Source organism: Agelaius tricolor, unplaced genomic scaffold (genome assembly GCF_023055355.1).
Source record: "Agelaius tricolor isolate 1412-34295 unplaced genomic scaffold, bAgeTri1.0.p SCAF_10, whole genome shotgun sequence".
Taxonomy (NCBI): Eukaryota; Metazoa; Chordata; class Aves; order Passeriformes; family Icteridae; genus Agelaius; species Agelaius tricolor.
The window spans coordinates 35,834,844-35,853,305 of record NW_027269270.1 but is presented as its reverse complement, the minus strand read 5'-3'; the positions used below and the strand labels follow the sequence as shown (position 1 = coordinate 35,853,305).

General features: G+C 54.9%; 1 protein-coding gene across 1 annotated transcript; it reads right to left on the bottom strand.

The window, feature by feature from the left end:
• Positions 1-16,464: 16,464 nt before the first annotated feature.
• ACRV1 (acrosomal vesicle protein 1) lies at positions 16,465-18,138 on the bottom strand. Its single transcript, XM_071434222.1, has 2 exons — positions 18,119-18,138; positions 16,465-17,698 (listed from the first exon to the last, which is right to left on the bottom strand). Exons 1-2 carry the CDS (start codon positions 18,136-18,138, stop codon positions 16,465-16,467), a joined length of 1,254 nt encoding a protein of 417 aa, XP_071290323.1.
• Positions 18,139-18,462: the final 324 nt, after the last annotated feature.

Below are 18,462 nucleotides of genomic sequence, written 5' to 3'. Positions count from 1 at the left end.
ACTGTCCCAGGCTGCTCCAAACCCCAATGTCCAGCCTGCACTTGCAGGAAAAATTTCCTCTAATACCTAATCTAGATCTGCACTCAGACCCCAAGTGAGAAGTGCTCAGCCTTGTTTTGCTGTTTGAGAGGAGCACTGGGTGCCCATGGTGTTTGGCTCTCCATGTGCACAGCTAGACAGGGGGTGTCCCTTGGCTGTGCCTCTGACTCCAGCTGTCCCCTGCTCTCTGGGAGGCTCCCGCTGCTCCTGCTGACACCAGGGGAGTTAAAGGCACCCGAGCTCTGGCAGGAGATCACATCCTTTTTTGTGCTCTAACCCCACCATGTGATATTTAAGCAAATTGCATTATTCCATGATCACTTTCCTCCATGGGCACGTATAGTCAGAAGGGTGCAGGATGCAGGATGGAGGGATGCAGGGATACAGGGTGCAGGATACAGGGTGCAGGATGCAGGATGGAGGGATGCAGGGATACAGGGTGCAGGATACAGGGTGCAGGGTTTTGGATGAAGGGTGCAGGATGCAGGATACAGGATGAAGGATGGAGGGATGCAGGGACACAGGGCTGCAGGGTGAAGGGTGCAGGATGCAGGATGGAGGGATGCAGGGATACAGGTTTTTGGATGAAGGATGCAGGATGCAGGTTGTCAGCAGCTCTGCCAGGACCCATCCAGAAGCATCAAACCCGAGCAGCTGGGGGAGGGCAGCTGCTCAGTTCTGTGGAGGGACCTGAGGGGTCTTAGGGCCACCACCCCCTGTGCCCTCTCTGGCTCTCTGGCCCTGGTGGCCGTGTCTGTGATGTGGTGGCTGTGGCTGTGGTGGCTGTGGTGGCTGTGGTGGCTGTGGTGGCTGTGATGTGGTGGCTGTGGTGTGGTGGCTGTGGCTGTGGTGGCTGTGATGGCTGTGATGTGGTTGCCGTGGCTGTGATGTGGTGGCTGTGATGTGGTGGCTGTGGTGGCTGTGATGTGGTGGCTGTGGTGTGGTGGCTGTGGCTGTGGCTGTGGTGGCTGCGATGGCTGTGATGTGGTTGCCGTGGCTGTGATGTGGTGGCTGTGATGTGGTGGCTGTGATGCGGTGGCCGTGGCTGTGGCTGTGATGGCTGTGATGCGGTGGCCGTGGCTGTGATGTGGCAGCTGTGGTGGCTGTGATGTGGCCATGGCTGTGATGTGGTGGCTGTGATGTGGTGGCTGTGGCTGTGGCTCTGGTGGCTGTGGTGTGGTGGCTGTGGTGGCCATGGCTGTGGTGGCTGTGGCTGTGGTGGCCGTGGCTGTGGTGGCTGTGGCTGTGGTGGCTGTGATGTGGTGGCTTTGGCTGTGATGTGGTGGCTGTGGTGACTTTGGCTGTGGTTGCCATGGCTGTGGTGGCTGTGATGTGGTGGCCGTGGCTGTGGCTGTGGTGGCTGTGGCTGTGATGTGGTGGCCGTGGCTGTGGTGGCCGTGGCTGTGGCTGTGGTGGCTGTGATGTGGTGGCTTTGGCTGTGATGTGGTGGCTGTGGTGGCTTTGGCTGTTGTTGCCGTGCCCCTTCACCACCCCACGTCCACAGGAGGTGATCCCAGTCCCAGGTCTGGTCCTGGAGCCCAGACAGGAGGGGCCCAGGCTGAGCTCGTTGCCTTCCCCTCTGTCATCTCGTACTTGTACAGCAAAGTGCTGTTAATAATCATTTAAATGCTTTGGTGTCACTCACTGCTCTTTCTTTGTAAATGTTACTCATTTCATAAATAAATCAAAACCTGCAGACCCTGGGTTTTCAGAAACTTGAATGCTTTTGTTAAAATTGTATGAAGCAAATTCACAAACACATGATTTATATTATCTCAGTACAGCACGGGAGATGATAGAATATACTATTTAAATTAACTCCTCTCCCAACAAATGAAATCAATTCTGTTCTTGGGTTACTTTTCATCTGCCTTTTGTCTTGTTGCTGAATCTTTTCTGTTTCTTTCACTCATTCATCTATTGTGCCCTTTCCTTGATCTGATAGCATTAAACATATAATTAAGTCATAAAGGAGGGAACTGATGAGTATAGCAGATGGTAATTGCTTCCTACATTTGAATGAAATGATATGCATTGCTACAATTTACAGCTCTCGCCTCATATTTTATTCAGGAACCTTTTATCTCTTTTCCTGCAGAATTATTCTGCAATAAATTTAGACATCTTATCAATAGCTTGGGTGATAGTCACAGAAACAGGGGAAACTGAACTTTGTGCATCTTAATGTTTAAAATAATTTTCTACAATAATTGAATTATCCCCCAGCAAATATCATAGCGAGAACCTGCCAGACTCGGTTGTTTTCCTTTTAAAAGCTCATCCTGTGATTAGAGAGAAAAATCCACTGGTGTAATTACACTTATGGAACGAGGAGGTGCAGGAGGCTCCTGAGCTCCATCTCCTGGGGCTGAGTTTGGTTTCCCAGGAGGTGCCAGGGGAGGTGGAACCTGCTGGGTGCTCACAAGGCACTCCCTGTTCTTCCACGCTTACAATAGAAAAAAAAAAAAGTTTAAACTTGTTTCCTCTGCAAATTACACCCAGCAGGGCCTGAGGGTGAAGGAGCATCTGTGGCCTTGGGTGAAGAGGGTTTCTTCCTCTGCTGGGCTCTTTAGAGGAGGAGAATTTACAGCTCACACAGAGAATGGCAGAGGCACTTGGCCATAAAAGTTCAGGTAAAGGAGGGAATGGGTGTTTTGGGGAAGAACATTCACATTTGGATGCCGTTTTCTAAAGAGCCAAAGGGGTCAGGTAGAAGCACTGGAGCAGAATGAAATCAGTTAATTTAGCTAGGTGGAGAAGCTGGGAGAGAAATTAGGCATATTAAAAGCTAACTTTTTTGTTTTAAGTCCAACTTCAAGAGCAGGAGTCCTTGTTCTACTTGTCAGCTTTTATTTTATCCCTTAGGTTATGTTATGTTACTTTTCATTCTATTTCTTGGCTTTTATTTTATTTCTTAGGTTTTCTTCAAGTCTATTCTGTTTTATCCTGTTTTTCTTCTTCTTTTTTCCCCTTCCTCCTCTTTTTCCTCCTCCTCCTCCTCCTCCTCCTCCTCCTCCTTTTCCAGCCATTCTCTCCATCGATGCCACTGTGTCCCAGGTCATTAGAACACAGCCAGTTGCTGTCCTGCTGGAAGGATGTGACTGGGGCAGGCTGAGACCTGCTGCCACTCGTGTCACTGCTGTGACCTCGCACCTGGAGGCTGGAGGGGCTCAGGATCCTGAGCTCACCATGACTGGGTGGGTCCTCAGCCAGTGCAGCCTTGCCTTGCCTTGCCCTGCCCTGCCCTGCCTTGCCTTGCCTTGCCCTGCCTTGCCCTGCCCTGCCCTGCCTTGCCTTGCCTTGCCTTGCCTTGCCCTCCCTTGCCTTGCCTTGCCTTGCCTTGCCTTGCCTTGCCTTGCCTTGCCTTGCCTTGCCTTGCCTTGCCTTGCCTTGCCTTGCCTTGCCTTCCCTTCCCTTCCCTTCCCTTCCCTTCCCTTCCCTTCCCTCCTGATAAGCTTTTTTGAGAGAGATGTGTGAGATCAGGAGATGCAATCTTGATAGGGATGAGTGAGGTTTTTGCTCTCCTTGCAGAAAAGCTCAGTCTCTGTTAGGCTGTGGTTCCCTGCAGCCCAGGAGCTGCCTGGGAGCACAGGGCAGCAGATCCCTTCTCTCCTGGGTGGTGCAGCTGCCTGGGGCACCCACCAGGGCAGGTTTGCACCCACCAGGGCAGGTTTGCACCCACCAGGGCAGATTTGCACCAGGGCAGGGAAGGTTTGCACCCACCAGCACAGGGAAGGTTTGCACCTGGGCAGGGCAGGGCAGATTTGCACCCACCAGGGCAGGTTTGCACCAGGGCAGGGCAGGTTTGCACCCACCAGGGCAGGGCAGGGCAGGGCAGGTTTGCACCCACCAGGGCATGTTTGCACCAGGGCAGAGGGGTCTCTGGCTGCACTGTGCTTTGTCCTTGTCACACAGCTGGAAGAAGAGGGACCCTGTGAATCCACCTGTCCAGGAGCAGGACCAGCACTTGGCTCTTCCCTCTTTACAGGGGCAGAGCTGTTTCCACTTTTTCTCAGGATTTGTATTTTTAGCACTCGAGCAGGTGCTAAAAAGCACCCAAAATGTTCCACAGTTATTTATACCCCTGCTACGTGACTTTGGCCATATTTAGACAAAATTGGACATTGGAAACAATGCACACTTGCAGGTTCTGTTACCTCCAGTGAAGGTAAAACCTGGGTGTCCTGAGCATACACAGCAGCAAATCCATGAGCTGATGTCATGCAGAGCATCCTAACTCCTCACCGTGCTCCTTCTGAGGGGTCAGGCAAGAAAGACTTGTCAGCAATAATTTCCTGAGTGATTTTTAAGGGCCTGTGACTCCCTCCCTTATAGGCTTTAATAAAAGAGTCACTGCTCCCTAAGCTCACTCAGAAAATTATTACCCCTCAGCAAGACAAAAGACAAACACATGAGCTATTGACAGCAGCAGAGGCAGCCCTGGTGGGGCTATGGAGAGACAAGCCTTGCCTTTTCTGCACTGCCTGCCTGAAGTTCTTGTGGAGGATCAGAGCTCTGCCGAGGCCTGAGCTCCCTCCAGGCCTTGGAGTAACAGAGAGCTTTGTGTTGGAAGAGACCCCACAGTTCAGGTCACCCTGTTCCAGCCCAGCGCCAGGGGACCAGGCTGCTCCAACCCTGCCCAGCCTGTCCTGGAGCCCTTCCCTGGCTCTGGGCCCTCTGTGACCATGGCAGTCCTGCACAGAGCACCAGTGGCCCCTGGAACCAGCACCTGGGTCAGCAGCACACGCTGGGTGTGACCCTGTCCCTTCCTGCAGAGCCAGCTGTGCAGGAGAGAGGGACAGGGACAGGGAACAGGGACAGGGACAGGGAACAGGGAACAGGGGACAGGGACAGGGACAGGAGAGGGAACAGGGAACAGGGAACAGGGAACAGGGGACAGGGACAGGGACAGGAGAGGGAACAGGGGCAGGGAACAGGGACAGGGACAGGAGCAGGGACAGGAGAGGGAACAGGGACAGAGACAGGGATGGGGACAGGGACAGGGAACAGGGACAGGGACAGGGAACAGGGGACAGGGAACAGGGAACAGGGACAGGGACAGGGATGGGGACAGGGACAGGGAACAGGGACAGGGACAGGAACAGGACAGGGAACAGGGGACAGGGACAGGGACAGGGAACAGGGACAGGAGAGGGAACAGGGACAGGGAACAGGGAACAGGGAACAGGGACAGGGACAGGGACAGGAGCAGGGAACAGGGAACAGGGAACAGAGAACAGGGACAGGAACAGGGACAGGAACAGGAGCAGGGAACAGGGACAGGAGCAGGGAACAGGAACAGGAGCAGGGAACAGGGACAGGAACAGGGACAGGAACAGGAGCAGGGAACAGGGACAGGAGCAGGGAACAGGGACAGGAGCAGGGAACAGGAGCAGGGAACAGGAACAGGAACAGGGACAGGAACAGGGACAGGAACAGGAGCAGGGAACAGGGAACAGAGAACAGGAACAGGAGCAGGGAACAGGGACAGGAGCAGGGAACAGTAACAGGAGCAGGGAACAGGAACAGGGACAGGAACAGAAACAGGGACAGGAGCAGGGAACAGGGACAGGAACAGGGACAGGAACAGGAACAGGGACAGGGCTAGGCAGAAGGACAGGGCTGACCATGTCATGCGGGGCTGTGCTGGGCTGTGGCAGCCATGGGCCGGTGCCTGTCCTGTGCTGGCAGTGAGAGGAGCAGCAGCTGTGATGCCCGTGGGGCTGGCAGGGCACCTGCAGAGTGGCTCTGCCTCTGGGCTCAGGGCTCGCTGCCACCTCCTGCTCCATGGAACCACAGCACAGTGGGCAAGTTTGGGTGGGGAAAGCCCAGTGAGCCCAACCAGCTCCCCAGCACTGCCAGGGCCACCCCAAAGCCATGGAGTGGGGACCGTGCCAGGGACAGCAGGAATACCCCTGATTAATACCAGCTTTGGCAAAAATGCACTCCTAGGAAACACCAAAATCCACTGGTTTGCTCCAGTGGATGTGGCAGCCAGGGTGACACGGGCTGATATTAGGACACATCCTCAGAATCCTACCCCTACATCCTCCTCCCTAGAGGGGAGAGCCTGGCTGGGCTCTGGTGCTGTCCCCAGGCTGTGACACAGCCATCACCACAGCGCTGGAGTTGGACACAACACAACTGATTCCCAGCATTTCATGAAATTCAGTTTTTCTACCTGTCACCATGGAAAAAATGTGGTTATAATGCTGAGATCCTGTTGTTTGGAGGGGAAGGAGGGAGACAGGAATGATTTGGGTTTGGTGAACAGAGGCTGAACATGCAGCTGTGTGTGGTCAAGCTGCTATTGATGCCTGAGAGTTTCCAATTGCTGGTAATGGACTGGGGGAAAAGGATAATGTGTTTGATCGATCAGCATGGACAAATTTCATTTAGGGGATCAATAACAGTTTATACTTGACAGAGCAGAGGGACCGCATTTATTTTTCCCTTTGATTGAATAAATGTTTTCAATGAAGGTGCAGAGGTGAAGCAATGCTGCATGTTCCTTCACCAGAGGCACAGCTCTGTGCTGGTGTGGCTGCAGAGGAGGTGTGCTTAATAGGAGTGAGGTGTGCTTAATAGGAGTGAGGTGTGTGCAAGAGCAGTGAGCAGTGTTAAAGGAGTGAGGTGTGTGCAAGAGCAGTGAGCAGTGTTAAAGGAGTGAGGTGTGTGTAACAGCAGTGAGGAGTGTTAAAGGAGTGAGGTGTGTGTAACAGCAGTGAGGAGTGTTAAAGGAGTAAAGTGTGTTTAAGACCAGTGAGGAGTGTAAAAGGAGTGAGGTGTGTTTAACAGGAGCGAGGTGTGTTTAAAGGGAGCCCTGGGAGTAACAGCAGCGTGTTTAACAGAGCCCTGGGTGTGACTGCAGCGTGTTTAACAGAGCCCTGGGTGTGACTGCAGTGTGTTTAACAGAGCCCTGGGTGTGACTGCAGCGTGTTTAACAGAGCCCTGGGTGTGACTGCAGTGTGTTTAACAGAGCCCAGTGTGACTGCAGTGTGTTTAACAGAGCCCTGGGTGTGACTGCAGTGTGTTTAACAGAGCCCAGTGTGACTGCAGCGTGTTTAACAGTGCCCTGGGTGTGACTGCAGCGTGTTTAACAGAGCCCTGGGTGTGACTGCAGCGTGTTTAACAGAGCCCTGGGTGTGACTGCAGTGTGTTTAACAGTGCCCAGTGTGACTGCAGCGTGTTTAACAGAGCCCTGGGTGTGACTGCAGCGTGTTTAACAGAGCCCAGTGTGACTGCAGCGTGTTTAACAGTGCCCAGTGTGACTGCAGCGTGTTTAACAGAGCCCAGTGTGACTGCAGCGTGTTTAACAGAGCCCTGGGTGTGACTGCAGCGTGTTTAACAGTGCCCTGGGTGTGACTGCAGCGTGTTTAACAGTGCCCAGTGTGACTGCAGTGTGTTTAACAGTGCCCAGTGTGTGACTGCAGTGTGTTTAACAGTGCCCAGTGTGACTGCAGCGTGTTTAACAGAGCCCTGGGTGTGACTGCAGTGTGTTTAACAGTGCCCTGGGTGTGACTGCAGCGTGTTTAACAGTGCCCTGGGTGTGACTGCAGCGTGTTTAACAGAGCCCTAGGTGTGACTGCAGCGTGTTTAACAGAGCCCTGGGTGTGACTGCAGTGTGTTTAACAGAGCCCAGTGTGACTGCAGTGTGTTTAACAGTGCCCTGGGTGTGACTGCAGCGTGTTTAACAGTGCCCAGTGTGACTGCAGCGTGTTTAACAGTGCCCTGGGTGTGACTGCAGCGTGTTTAACAGAGCCCTGGGTGTGACTGCAGCGTGTTTAACAGTGCCCAGTGTGACTGCAGCGTGTTTAACAGAGCCCAGTGTGACTGCAGTGTGTTTAACAGAGCCCTGGGTGTGACTGCAGTGTGTTTAACAGTGCCCTGGGTGTGACTGCAGCGTGTTTAACAGAGCCCTGGGTGTGACTGCAGTGTGTTTAACAGAGCCCTGGGTGTGACTGCAGTGTGTTTAACAGTGCCCTGGGTGTGACTGCAGTGTGTTTAACAGTGCCCAGTGTGACTGCAGCGTGTTTAACAGAGCCCAGTGTGACTGCAGCGTGTTTAACAGAGCCCAGTGTGACTGCAGCGTGTTTAACAGTGCCCAATGTGACTGCAGTGTGTTTAACAGAGCCCTGGGTGTGACTCAGTGTGTTTAACATGGCACTGTCCCTCCCTGCTGGGGCTCAGAGGCCTGGGACACCATTCAGGTGGATCCCACAGTCCTGCTGGAAAGTTGCTGGCTTCCCACGGGCCCTGAGGGTCCCCATTCCTGGAGATGGCCACTGCTCTCAGGGGTTTGCCTTCTTTAAGAGGAGCTGTGAGTGAGGGGGAGGAGGGTGGCTTTGATGAGGGCAGGTGCAGAGAGGCAGATCTCTGCGCTGTGGGTCTGCAGGTGCCCCAGGTGAGCTCTCCCACCCCACTGGGCCAGCAGGAACAGCCCCTGCCAGTCATGTCCCACTCAGGTCATCTTCCAAAAGTGTCCCTGTGCCAGGGATGGGTAAATCCTTTCCTTCATTCTCATCAATGCTGCCTTCATCTCTCCTGCTCCAGGCAGTCCCTATCTCCTCCCATGGTTCGGGTTTGCTCCCTCAGAGCAGAGGAAATTTTGCTGGCATTGGCTCTTTTGGACCATTTCAGGGTGCCCTTTGCAGGCAGCCCCTGCTGACCAAGCACACGGCCCCAGGGGCTCCCAGCACAGCTGCTCCTGAGGGGCTCGGGTTGGGGCGAGCTTCTTTTGGAAGGCACAATTCCCCCCCGTTTTGTTGCTGTGCTTGATGAACTCTCTCTGAGAGAGGCTTAAACTCAGATTTGGCTGGTGGCAGAGCGTAATTAAGCTCCAGATGACGCAGATGATAGCTCTCCCTTCCAATATGGAGCAAATGCCAGCAGCGCGTGCAGCCAGCTCCGCGCTCCAGATGCACCGGCTCCCTTCGCTGGCTCTCCGAGGCCGGGGCTGGGAGCGGCTCCTCGCAGGGATCAGGGCCCCGTGGCTGCTGGGGGCAGGCAGCCTGGGCTGGTTTGAAATGCATATTGTGTGTGTACATTGCAATAAGGCAGATGCCAGGCCCCGGGGGTCGGATGGTGAAGTCCTCAGGACTCGCAGCCGTCGATGGCGCTCCCAGGTCGCCGTCAGCGCGGCCGCGTTGGAGGCAATGCTTGACCTTCTGACAGCACTGCGGGCTAGCACGGCTTCCCGAGACACAAATAACCAATCTGCTCTTGCGAGGGGTATTTATTTAAAAATGCAAATGCATTACAGCATATGTGACTTAAGGATATTCAGATGGGAAAGCAGAACGCGTTTCCTCCCGTTGCTTTTTCCCCAGTGGCTTTCCAAATGAAATGTTTAATGGGGGAAAAGGGAAGAGATGGAATAAATAATAATAATAATGATGAAGATTGCTTACCTTGTTCTCTTTATGATTGTCTAGTACCTTTTTGTCAATGGCATGCTCCATGCAAAGAGTCTTCTCGCGGCTGAATTAAGTTTGTGATATTAATAAAGAAAACACTCAGTAAATGGCTTGTCAGCTTTGTTTCATCCCATGCCTGATGTCTAGAAAGGAGATAATGCATCTGTGACCTTACTTTATACATAATGTACTGCAGTGCACACGGAATGGGGAAGCTTTCAGAAGTCTTTTCTTTTGCCTTCAATAAATTGTAAAACCAGACCTTTTAAAATCCTGCCTATTGCACTTTGTGGTGACCCGACTTCAATGCAGAAGCCATTGGCTGACTTTATTTTTATCCTTGCAGGAAAAATAGTTGTTTATAAAACTCAACAAGCATAAAACAATATGCTTCAGGATTATAAATAGCATTTGAAAAGGTTTGGAGATTACACACTCTGGCCTGAAAGACTACAGGGCAAAATTCTTCATCTCCATCCAGTTAAATGAGGAGTTTTGATGAAAGAAGAACAGCCAAAGCTTTAGGATGTGGCCAATAATAACTCAATAAATCAGCAACGATGCCATCTGATAGTGTTCAGCTTCCTTTCAACACATAATCAGCGAGCACTTAATTGTTAGAAGTTGTGTAATTACAGCACAGCCATGCGGGGCTGCGCGTTCTGTGTCACCCTAATTTCCTGTACCTGTGCTGCCGGGGCTTTCATCAGGGGCTGGGATCAAGCTGCTGCTCATCAGAGGAGCAGCACATTTCAGAGGTGTGTGCTGAGAGGGGCCATGCAGGGTCCTGGCTGCAGGAAATGGACACTGCAGCTGTTCCTGGGTACATTTGTGGGGGATTTGGGAATCTGACCCTGCAGCTGCCGGAGCCAAATGCACAGGATGAAAGGATCAGGTGAATTAATGATGGCTGGGTTAGGTGATCTCGTGGCTCTTCCAACAGTGGTGATTCTGTGACAGCAGCAGGGAGATCACAGACAGAGCAATGCTGCCTGCACCGGCCAGTGTGCAAGCTGTACCCTCTGCCTTGCACCCCCCTTTCTGCCCAGCTGCAGAGAGCGTGTCCCCACGGCCACAGGAATGGGGCTTGTGCTGGACCTGGGCAGGGCCAGCTGGTTCCTTGCCAGGGCAGCTGCAGGGCTGGACAGAGCAAAGCCAGCCCGAGTGACAGAACAAGCCATGCTGGACAGAGCAAAGCCAGCCTAGCTCTGGCTGGCCACTGAGCCCCCGGCCACCCACTCACCTCCCAGTGGGGTTGGCAGAGAACTGGGACAGTAAAAGTGAGAAAACTTTGGGTGGATTGAGATCGCATTCTCTTTGCAGCCTGGAGTATGAACTCAGCTCTTGGAGAGGGGAGCAACTCCTGCATCCCACACTGGGGCTGCCCCTCGTTCCCCCCAGAGCCACCTCCTGCCATCCCCACCCGCCAGACCCCACGGGAGCCCTGCTGAACAGTCCTGGAGGTTCTCGGTCTGGGGTCAGAACCAGTCTGAAACCCTCCAGGAGGTGGGGAGGAGGTTGAATCGCTGGCTTTATTGCCCAAGAAAAATCCTGCATTTTGCCGGTGTTATGAATTAGCAGAAATTAAAGAATAGGGTTGTCTACACAACGCTTGGAAATTGTTTACAGCAAATAATGAAGCAAGGCAGGAGCATTGCCAGAGGCCGGGGTCTGGAGATGCTGTATCACATTATTAATTAAAATACAAGTCAGCTCTTTCCAGTGCGTGTAGCCTGTGGGTATCCAACGTGCTCCACTTGATTGAATCAGGTACTGGCAGCAAAGGCATTTTTTATTTTGTGCTGGAAGGGATAACAAAAATGTAAAGCTGTTTTCTGCTACTTCATTTGAAAAAATATTATTTTGCAATGAAAGCACAGCAGCTGCAGCAGCTGGACAGCAATAACGTGTGCACCTCTGCTCTGGAACTGGAGCACAGGGGCTGCACCTCAGCAGCTCCCCGGCCAGCAGCCATGGCAGGCAGCAGGTCCTGGCTTGGGGAAGGCAACTCCTCCCAGCAGGATTTTGGTTTATCCCCTTACAAGGAGATTTTCCTCCTTCTTGCGTGGAAGGGTCAGTGAACGGCCAAAATCACAGAATCGTGGAGTGGCTTGGGTTGGAAAGGACCTTGGGGATCAGCTGGTCCAGCCCCCTGGGCAGGGACACCTCCCATTAGACCAGGTTGCTCCAAGTCTCTCCTTGTCAAACCTGTTCATGTCTGGCCCATTCCCAAAGGCCACGTGCCCTTCTGTTCCTCTGTTTTCCAGAGGGGGAAAAAAAAAAGAACAAAAAGAAAAATTTACTTTTTTTGTCTATTTTGAAGCTAATAAAGGAAACAAATATTTTTTTCTGCTTGAAACAAGCAAACACCAACCAGAATCTCTGAGGAAGCAGCAGCAGCAGAATCGTGCTGGTGTTTGAGGGCTGGCAGAGACAGGGCCGAGCCTCTCCCTGCCCAGAGCAGGTCTGTGCACACCCCAGCACAGGGCAGAGGCTGGGGGCCCACCTGCCTCTGCCAGCTCGGAGCCACAGGAGCCCTGGCTCCAGGACCATAGCTGCTCTCCCATGGAAAACCTCAGGGTTTGTTTTCTCCCCATGAGGAGGAGCAAACAGAATTGCTGTGTTTGAAATCCCTCTCAGCTGGGCTCCCCACCGGGCGCCAGGGATGCTCAGCCTGGGGGATGCTGAAATTCCTGGGGTGCCTTGGCCACGCTGGGGCCAGCAGCCCCCAAGCCCCTCCCAAAACCTCTGGGTTTGAGCTGTTTGTCCACAATAACAGTGCAAAATCCCCCCTGAGGAGACACCTCAGCCCCAGCCATGCTCTGTCTCAGCCTGGGGACCCATTCCCAGCCTGTCAGGCTCAGCAAGGCCATCTCCAAGGGCTCTGAGCCCACACGTGGCATTTCCTGCCACAATTCCCTTTGTTTCAATAGTCTGAAACACTATCATATTTTAATATTGCTTATTTTACCGGCCAATTATTAATATTTACAATTAGATATACAGAAAAACCACATCAAACGGGTGATGCCTCAACTTAGCATCGCTGGAGTAACCTTAAGTTATGGAATTTCCTGACTTCTGAATGCTTGATCCTGCAACATGAACATTGCACCAACACAGAGGGGCTTGCACTTAATTTTATAAAGGCCAGGGGGAAAATAAGCTATTTCTCTGCTGCCCAGACCTGAAATCCATGCTCAAGTGCACACTGGGTCAGCCCCTAACCAGCTGCAAGCACACAAGCCAAGTTATTGGATTTCCAGATGATGAATAGAGATCAGGAAACGCACCTGCCTGGCTGCAGGGGGATTTGCATGAAAATGAAGATTCTGTACACCTGCGTGTGTGAAATATTGCTGAACAGAGGCGAGTGTGAGAGTGCAAACCCCACTGCAGCCCCCTCCTGAGCGGCCCTGCCGACCTGTGCCCAGCCCAGACAAGCTGGTGTCCCGGCCCTCATCCTCCCTCCTCATCCCTGGCACAGGAATGCACGGACAAGTCCAGTTCACGTGGGTCAGACAGGTGGGACTGGGGCTGGGAGTGCCCCGGGGTCTGCTGCCCTCTGAGTGCTGAGGCTGCTCCATGGTGGCTCTCCTCTCCCCGATGATATTGCTTGGATTGAAGTGTTTTCCCACCCAAAAGGGAATGTTTCCAAGTAGATTTCTCACAGGTTTTATATTGCCCTTAATTTAGGAAAACACTTATAAATAGCAGAAGGTACATTCCGTGTGTGCACAGCCACTTCCCGGTGGCTCTGTTGTTGTGTGTGACAGGAGCAGAACGGATGGGTGGTGATTCCAATTTGCCAATTGCACCAATTGCTGCATCCCTGGGGAGCCAGGCAGGAGCTGCTGGGGCTGCTGAGCCTTGGGGCTGAGCACACAGGGCGAGGTACAGGGGATGGGGATGAGAGAAAGGGGCTGGGAATGAGGGACAGGGGCTGGGGACAAGGGCTGGGGATGAGGGACAGGGGCTGGGGATGAGGGGGCAGAGACTGGGGACAAGGGACAGGGGCTGGGGACAAGGGACAGGGGCTGGGGATGAGGGACAGGGGCTGGGGACAAGGGACAGGGGCTGGGGATGAGGGACAGGGGCTGGGGATGAGGGACAGGGGCTGGGGACAAGGGACAGGGGCTGGGGATGAGGGACAGGGGCTGGGGATGAGGGACAGGGGCTGGGGATGAGGGGCAGAGACTGGGGACAAGGGACAGGGGCTGGGGACAAGGGACAGGGGCTGGGGATGAGGGGCAGAGACTGGGGACAAGGGACAGGGCTGGGAATGAGGGACAGGGGATGGGGACAAGGGACAGGGGCTGGGAATGAGGGACAGAGACTGGGGACAAGGGACAGGGCTGGGGATGAGGGACAGGGGCTAGGGACAAGGGACAGGGGCTGGGAATGAGGGACAGAGACTGGGGACAAGGGACAGGGGCTGGGGACAAGGGACAGCAGCTGGGGACAAGGGACAGGGCTGGGAATGAGGGACAGGGGCTGGGGATGAGGGGCAGAGACTGGGGACAAGGGACAGCAGCTGGGGATGAGGGGCAGAGACTGGGGACAAGGGACAGGGGCTGGGGACAAGGGACAGGGGCTGGGGATGAGGGACAGCAGCTGGGGATGAGGGGCAGAGACTGGGGACAAGGGACAGGGGCTGGGGACAAGGGACAGCAGCTGGGGACAAGGGACAGGGGCTGGGGCCAGCCCCCAGGTTTTGCTGTGGATGGAGCTGGGACATTCCTCGTGGAGCAGGTCACTTCCCCACACTCTGTGTGGCTGGGAAGGAGGGTGAGGGCTGTGGGGCTGAGGGGACACGTGTCACAGTGGTGGCAGCCTTGAGGGGCCCTTGGACGCTCTGCCTTAATGGCAGGGCCATTAGAGGATCACATTAATGAAGCGTTATTCTTAAATGGAGAGGAATCTGTCCTGCATCAGGGCAGCCTCAGGCCATGGCAGCCAGCCCTGCCCACGGCTCAGCCCCACGGTGCTGCTGCCCAGGAAGGGCTGTGGCAGCTCCAAGGGCAGGTGGCAGGGTGTGGCGGTGCCAGGGCCCCTGTGCCACACGGTGCCACGCCACCTTTGGGCTTCCTCTCTCCCTGGAGGTGTCCCAGCCCCTGGGCACGGGGGCTGCCCTGGCTCCCCAGCCCTCTGTGCTGCTGTTGGGGTCTCTGCTGCTCACAGGGACCCCCAGATGTGTCAGAAATTCTCTTTTCCCAGCCCAGCGCTCAAAGAAGGAGTCAGAGCTCTTCAGTTCTCGGTCTCAAGGTTGGTTATTGTTCCTTATCTATAAAATTCTTTCTCTGACCTGCCCAGGTCTGCTCAGCAGGACAGACAGAGGCACTCTGCCTGCCCTGGGGCTGTGTTATCTTTTTATACTAAAAACTACCTGTACAATATTTACAATGACTTCCCAATACCCATCACCTGTGTTAGACAGTGAGCTTCTACTCTAAACCCATCCAAAAGTGCCACCATCACAGCAGGAGATGGAGGCCAAGAAGAAGAAGGAGAAAGGCTGGACACACCCAGATGCCTCCATCTTGCCCCCTGAACCCCCATTCTAAAAAACCCAAAATCTACTTTTCCACCCCATGATAAATTCACTATCATTCCACTTAATTTGTGGAATTGATCTTCATCTAAGGTTGGTAACTTGCTCCATGGGTCATAATCAAACCCACAGGGGCATCTTGGGCCCTGTGCCAGGGTCTCTGAGCCCCCTGGCAGGGGTTTTGGCTGTCCTGGCCAGCCAGAGGGGTGTTCTGGGTTCCCACATGCTGGAAGGGATCAGCACCCCAGACTCTTCAGCTGCCCTGGGAGGGTGAGAATGTGCAGGGATTCCTGGCAGGCAGCTGCTCCAGGAATGAGAGCACACATTGTAAAGGGACCTTCTGAAACAGTCGGCTGGCAAATACCAGTGATAACTATTTTAATTCATCTCCTCTGACATGAATAGGAACTTTCTCTTACAACTGAATATAAATAGAAGTTGGACATAACATTACTATATGAATAAATGAATTAATCAATCAATGACAGAAACACACTATGTAATCAAAAGATTTTTCATGTTAAGATTAATTTAGTGTAATACACACCTAAATATTACATAAGCCCCCTTGACATTGAATTATAGGGCTGGTGGTTGGGAAGGGAGCGGGCTGTGCAGCAAGGGAAGGTGGCACAGGGCTGGGGAAGGGGTCCCACCTCAGCAGCCACGGCACAGGAGCTGCTGCACCCTCACAGCCAGGAATTCCCAATTCCCAGTGTCCCATCCATCCCTGCCCTCTGGCACTGGGAGCCATTCCCTGGCTCCTGTCCCTCCATCCCTTGTCCCCAGTCTCTCTCCAGCTCTCCTGGAGCCCCTTCAGGCCCTGCCAGGGGCTCTGAGCTCTGCCTGGAGCCTTCCCTTCTCCAGGAGAACATTCCCAGCTCTCCCAGCCTGGCCCCAGAGCAGAGCCTCTTGGAGCATCTCTGTGGCCTTGGATGATCCCTGTGGCCTTGGAGCATCTCTGTGACCTTGGAGCATCTCTGTGGCCTTGGATGATCCCTGTGACCTGGCCTTGGAGCATCTCTGTGGCCTTGGATGATCCCTGTGGCCTTGGAGCATCTCTGTGGCCTTGGATGATCCCTGTGACCTGGCCTTGGATGATCCCTGTGGCCTTGGAGCATCTCTGTGGCCCTCTCTGGAGAGGCTCCAAGGACCACAGGTTGTGGGCTCGTCCTGCAAGCCCACGAGAAGCAGAACCTTCCTGCAGCACGGGGTGCCTTCCCTGCTCAGGGAGTGGTGGCAGCTGGGGCTCTGCTCCCTCCAGAGCTGCGTGTGAGGCTTCGCCTGCGCAAGTTAATTAATCTAATGAGGCAACTTCTCTCGCTATGCTATGTGCTCTGTGTGCTTTTTCCCAGCAAACGCTCACACTTCCTAAAAATATAATCTTCATTCTCCACTTGAAGTTACTCCTGGAAGTGGAGGTTGGAGGAATTCAGCCTTGAAAGGAAATGTGATTTCCTAGCAGGGAGCAAAGTGAAACACATGGAGCTGGTCCTGGGCAGGCAGCACAGACGGGGCTGTCACTGCAGCGGGGCCACACAGCCACCCCAGCTGGGGTGGGGCTGGGCATGGCCAGCTCTGGGCCCTGTGCCCTGTGCCCTGTGCCGCATCCCGCTGGGCTGGTCCCGGCTGGAGCCATGGCATGGCTCCCATGGCGTGCTCCACACGGGAATGGGCTCCCATGGCGTGCTCCACACGGGAATGGGCTCCCGTGGCGTGCTCCACATGGGAATGGGCTCCCATGGCGTGCTCCACACGGGAATGGGCTCCCATGGCGTGCTCCACATGGGAATGGGCTCCCATGGCGTGCTCCACACGGGAATGGGCTCCCATGGCGTGCTCCACATGGGAATGGGCTCCCATGGCGTGCTCCACACGGGAATGGGCTCCCATGGCGTGCTCCACACGGGAATGGGCTCCCATGGCGTGCTCCACACAGGAATGGGCTCCCATGGCGTGCTCCACACGGGAATGGGCTCCCGTGGCGTGCTCCACATGGGAATGGGCTCCCATGGCGTGCTCCATATGGGAATGGGCTCCCATGGTGTGCTCCACACGGGAATGGGCTCCCATGGCATGCTCCACATGGGAATGGGCTCCCGTGGCGTGCTCCATATGGGAATGGGCTCCCATGGTGTGCTCCACACGGGAATGGGCTCCCATGGCATGCTCCACATGGGAATGGGCTCCCATGGCGTGCTCCACACGGGAATGGGCTCCCATGGCGTGCTCCATATGGGAATGGGCTCCCATGGCATGCTCCACACGGGAATGGGCTCCCATGGCGTGCTCCACACGGGAATGGGCTCCCATGGCGTGCTCCACACAGGAATGGGCTCCCATGGCGTGCTCCACACAGGAATGGGCTCCCGTGGCGTGCTCCATATGGGAATGGGCTCCCGTGGCGTGCTCCATATGGGAATGGGCTCCCGTGGCGTGCTCCACACGGGAATGGGCTCCCATGGTGTGCTCCACACGGGAATGGGCTCCCATGGCATGCTCCACACGGGAATGGGCTCCCGTGGCGTGCTCCACACGGGAATGGGCTCCCGTGGCGTGCTCCACACGGGAATGGGCTCCCGTGGCGTGCTCCACACGGGAATGGGCTCCCGTGGCGTGCTCCACACGGGAATGTGCCCTGCCCTGCCCACTGTGGGAATGTGCCCTGCCCTGCCCACAGCTGCTGTGGCACCTGCAGAGGCAAAGGCTGGCCCTTGGGGTTACCCTGTCACCCCTCTAGGAGGCAGGGAAGGTGTGTGTGCTCCCGTGTGTCCTGTGGGACCGGGAAAGGCCCCGAGCCTCCGGGATGAGCTCAGCCCAGCTGCCCCTGGCTGGGTGCCACAGGGACCAGCCCCGGCGCTCCTGGTGCTCCATGAGCCCAGCAGGCACAGCCAGCTCCACTGGGGTCCTGCTGGACCGAGGGGTGCGCCCCACCGGCAGCTCTTGGCAGGGATCCCTGACCCACAGGGACCTCTGACCCCAGGGATCTCTGACCTTTGGGGACCTCTGACCCCGGGGATCCCTGACCCATGGGGATCTCTGGTCCTCACAGATCTCTGACCCACACAGGTCTCTGACCCACAGGGATCCCTGACCCTCGGGGATCTCTGACCCAAGGGGATCTCTGACCATCGGGGATCTCTGACCCCAGGGATCTCTGACCCACAGGGATCCCTGACCCACGGGGATCTCTGGTCCTCACAGATCTCTGACCCACACTGATCTCTGACCCACACAGGTCTCTGATCCATGGGTATCCCTGACCCACACATCCCAGGACACCCAGGCAACTCCAGCCTGCTGAAGGGTCTGGGGAGCAGTGAAAGGTGCTTTGGGGTTTATTTGCTCAGTGCTGGCAAGATGACACCATCAGGGGAAGAACCCTTTGATTTTGCATTTATGTTGCCTATTGATTTCCTTTAAAGCAGTGACATGGGCGATTGCTAATGCCTGTCT

Bases quoted from the DNA above. Each gene is read 5' to 3' on its own strand.
- ACRV1 (XM_071434222.1), bottom strand. From the start codon at position 18,138: ATGGTCAGAGATCCCCTTGG. The intron at 17,699-18,118 runs GTCAGAGATCCC...TTGCCTCTGCAG, and splicing joins ATGGTCAGAGATCCCCTTGG to GTGCCACAGCAGCTGTGGGC.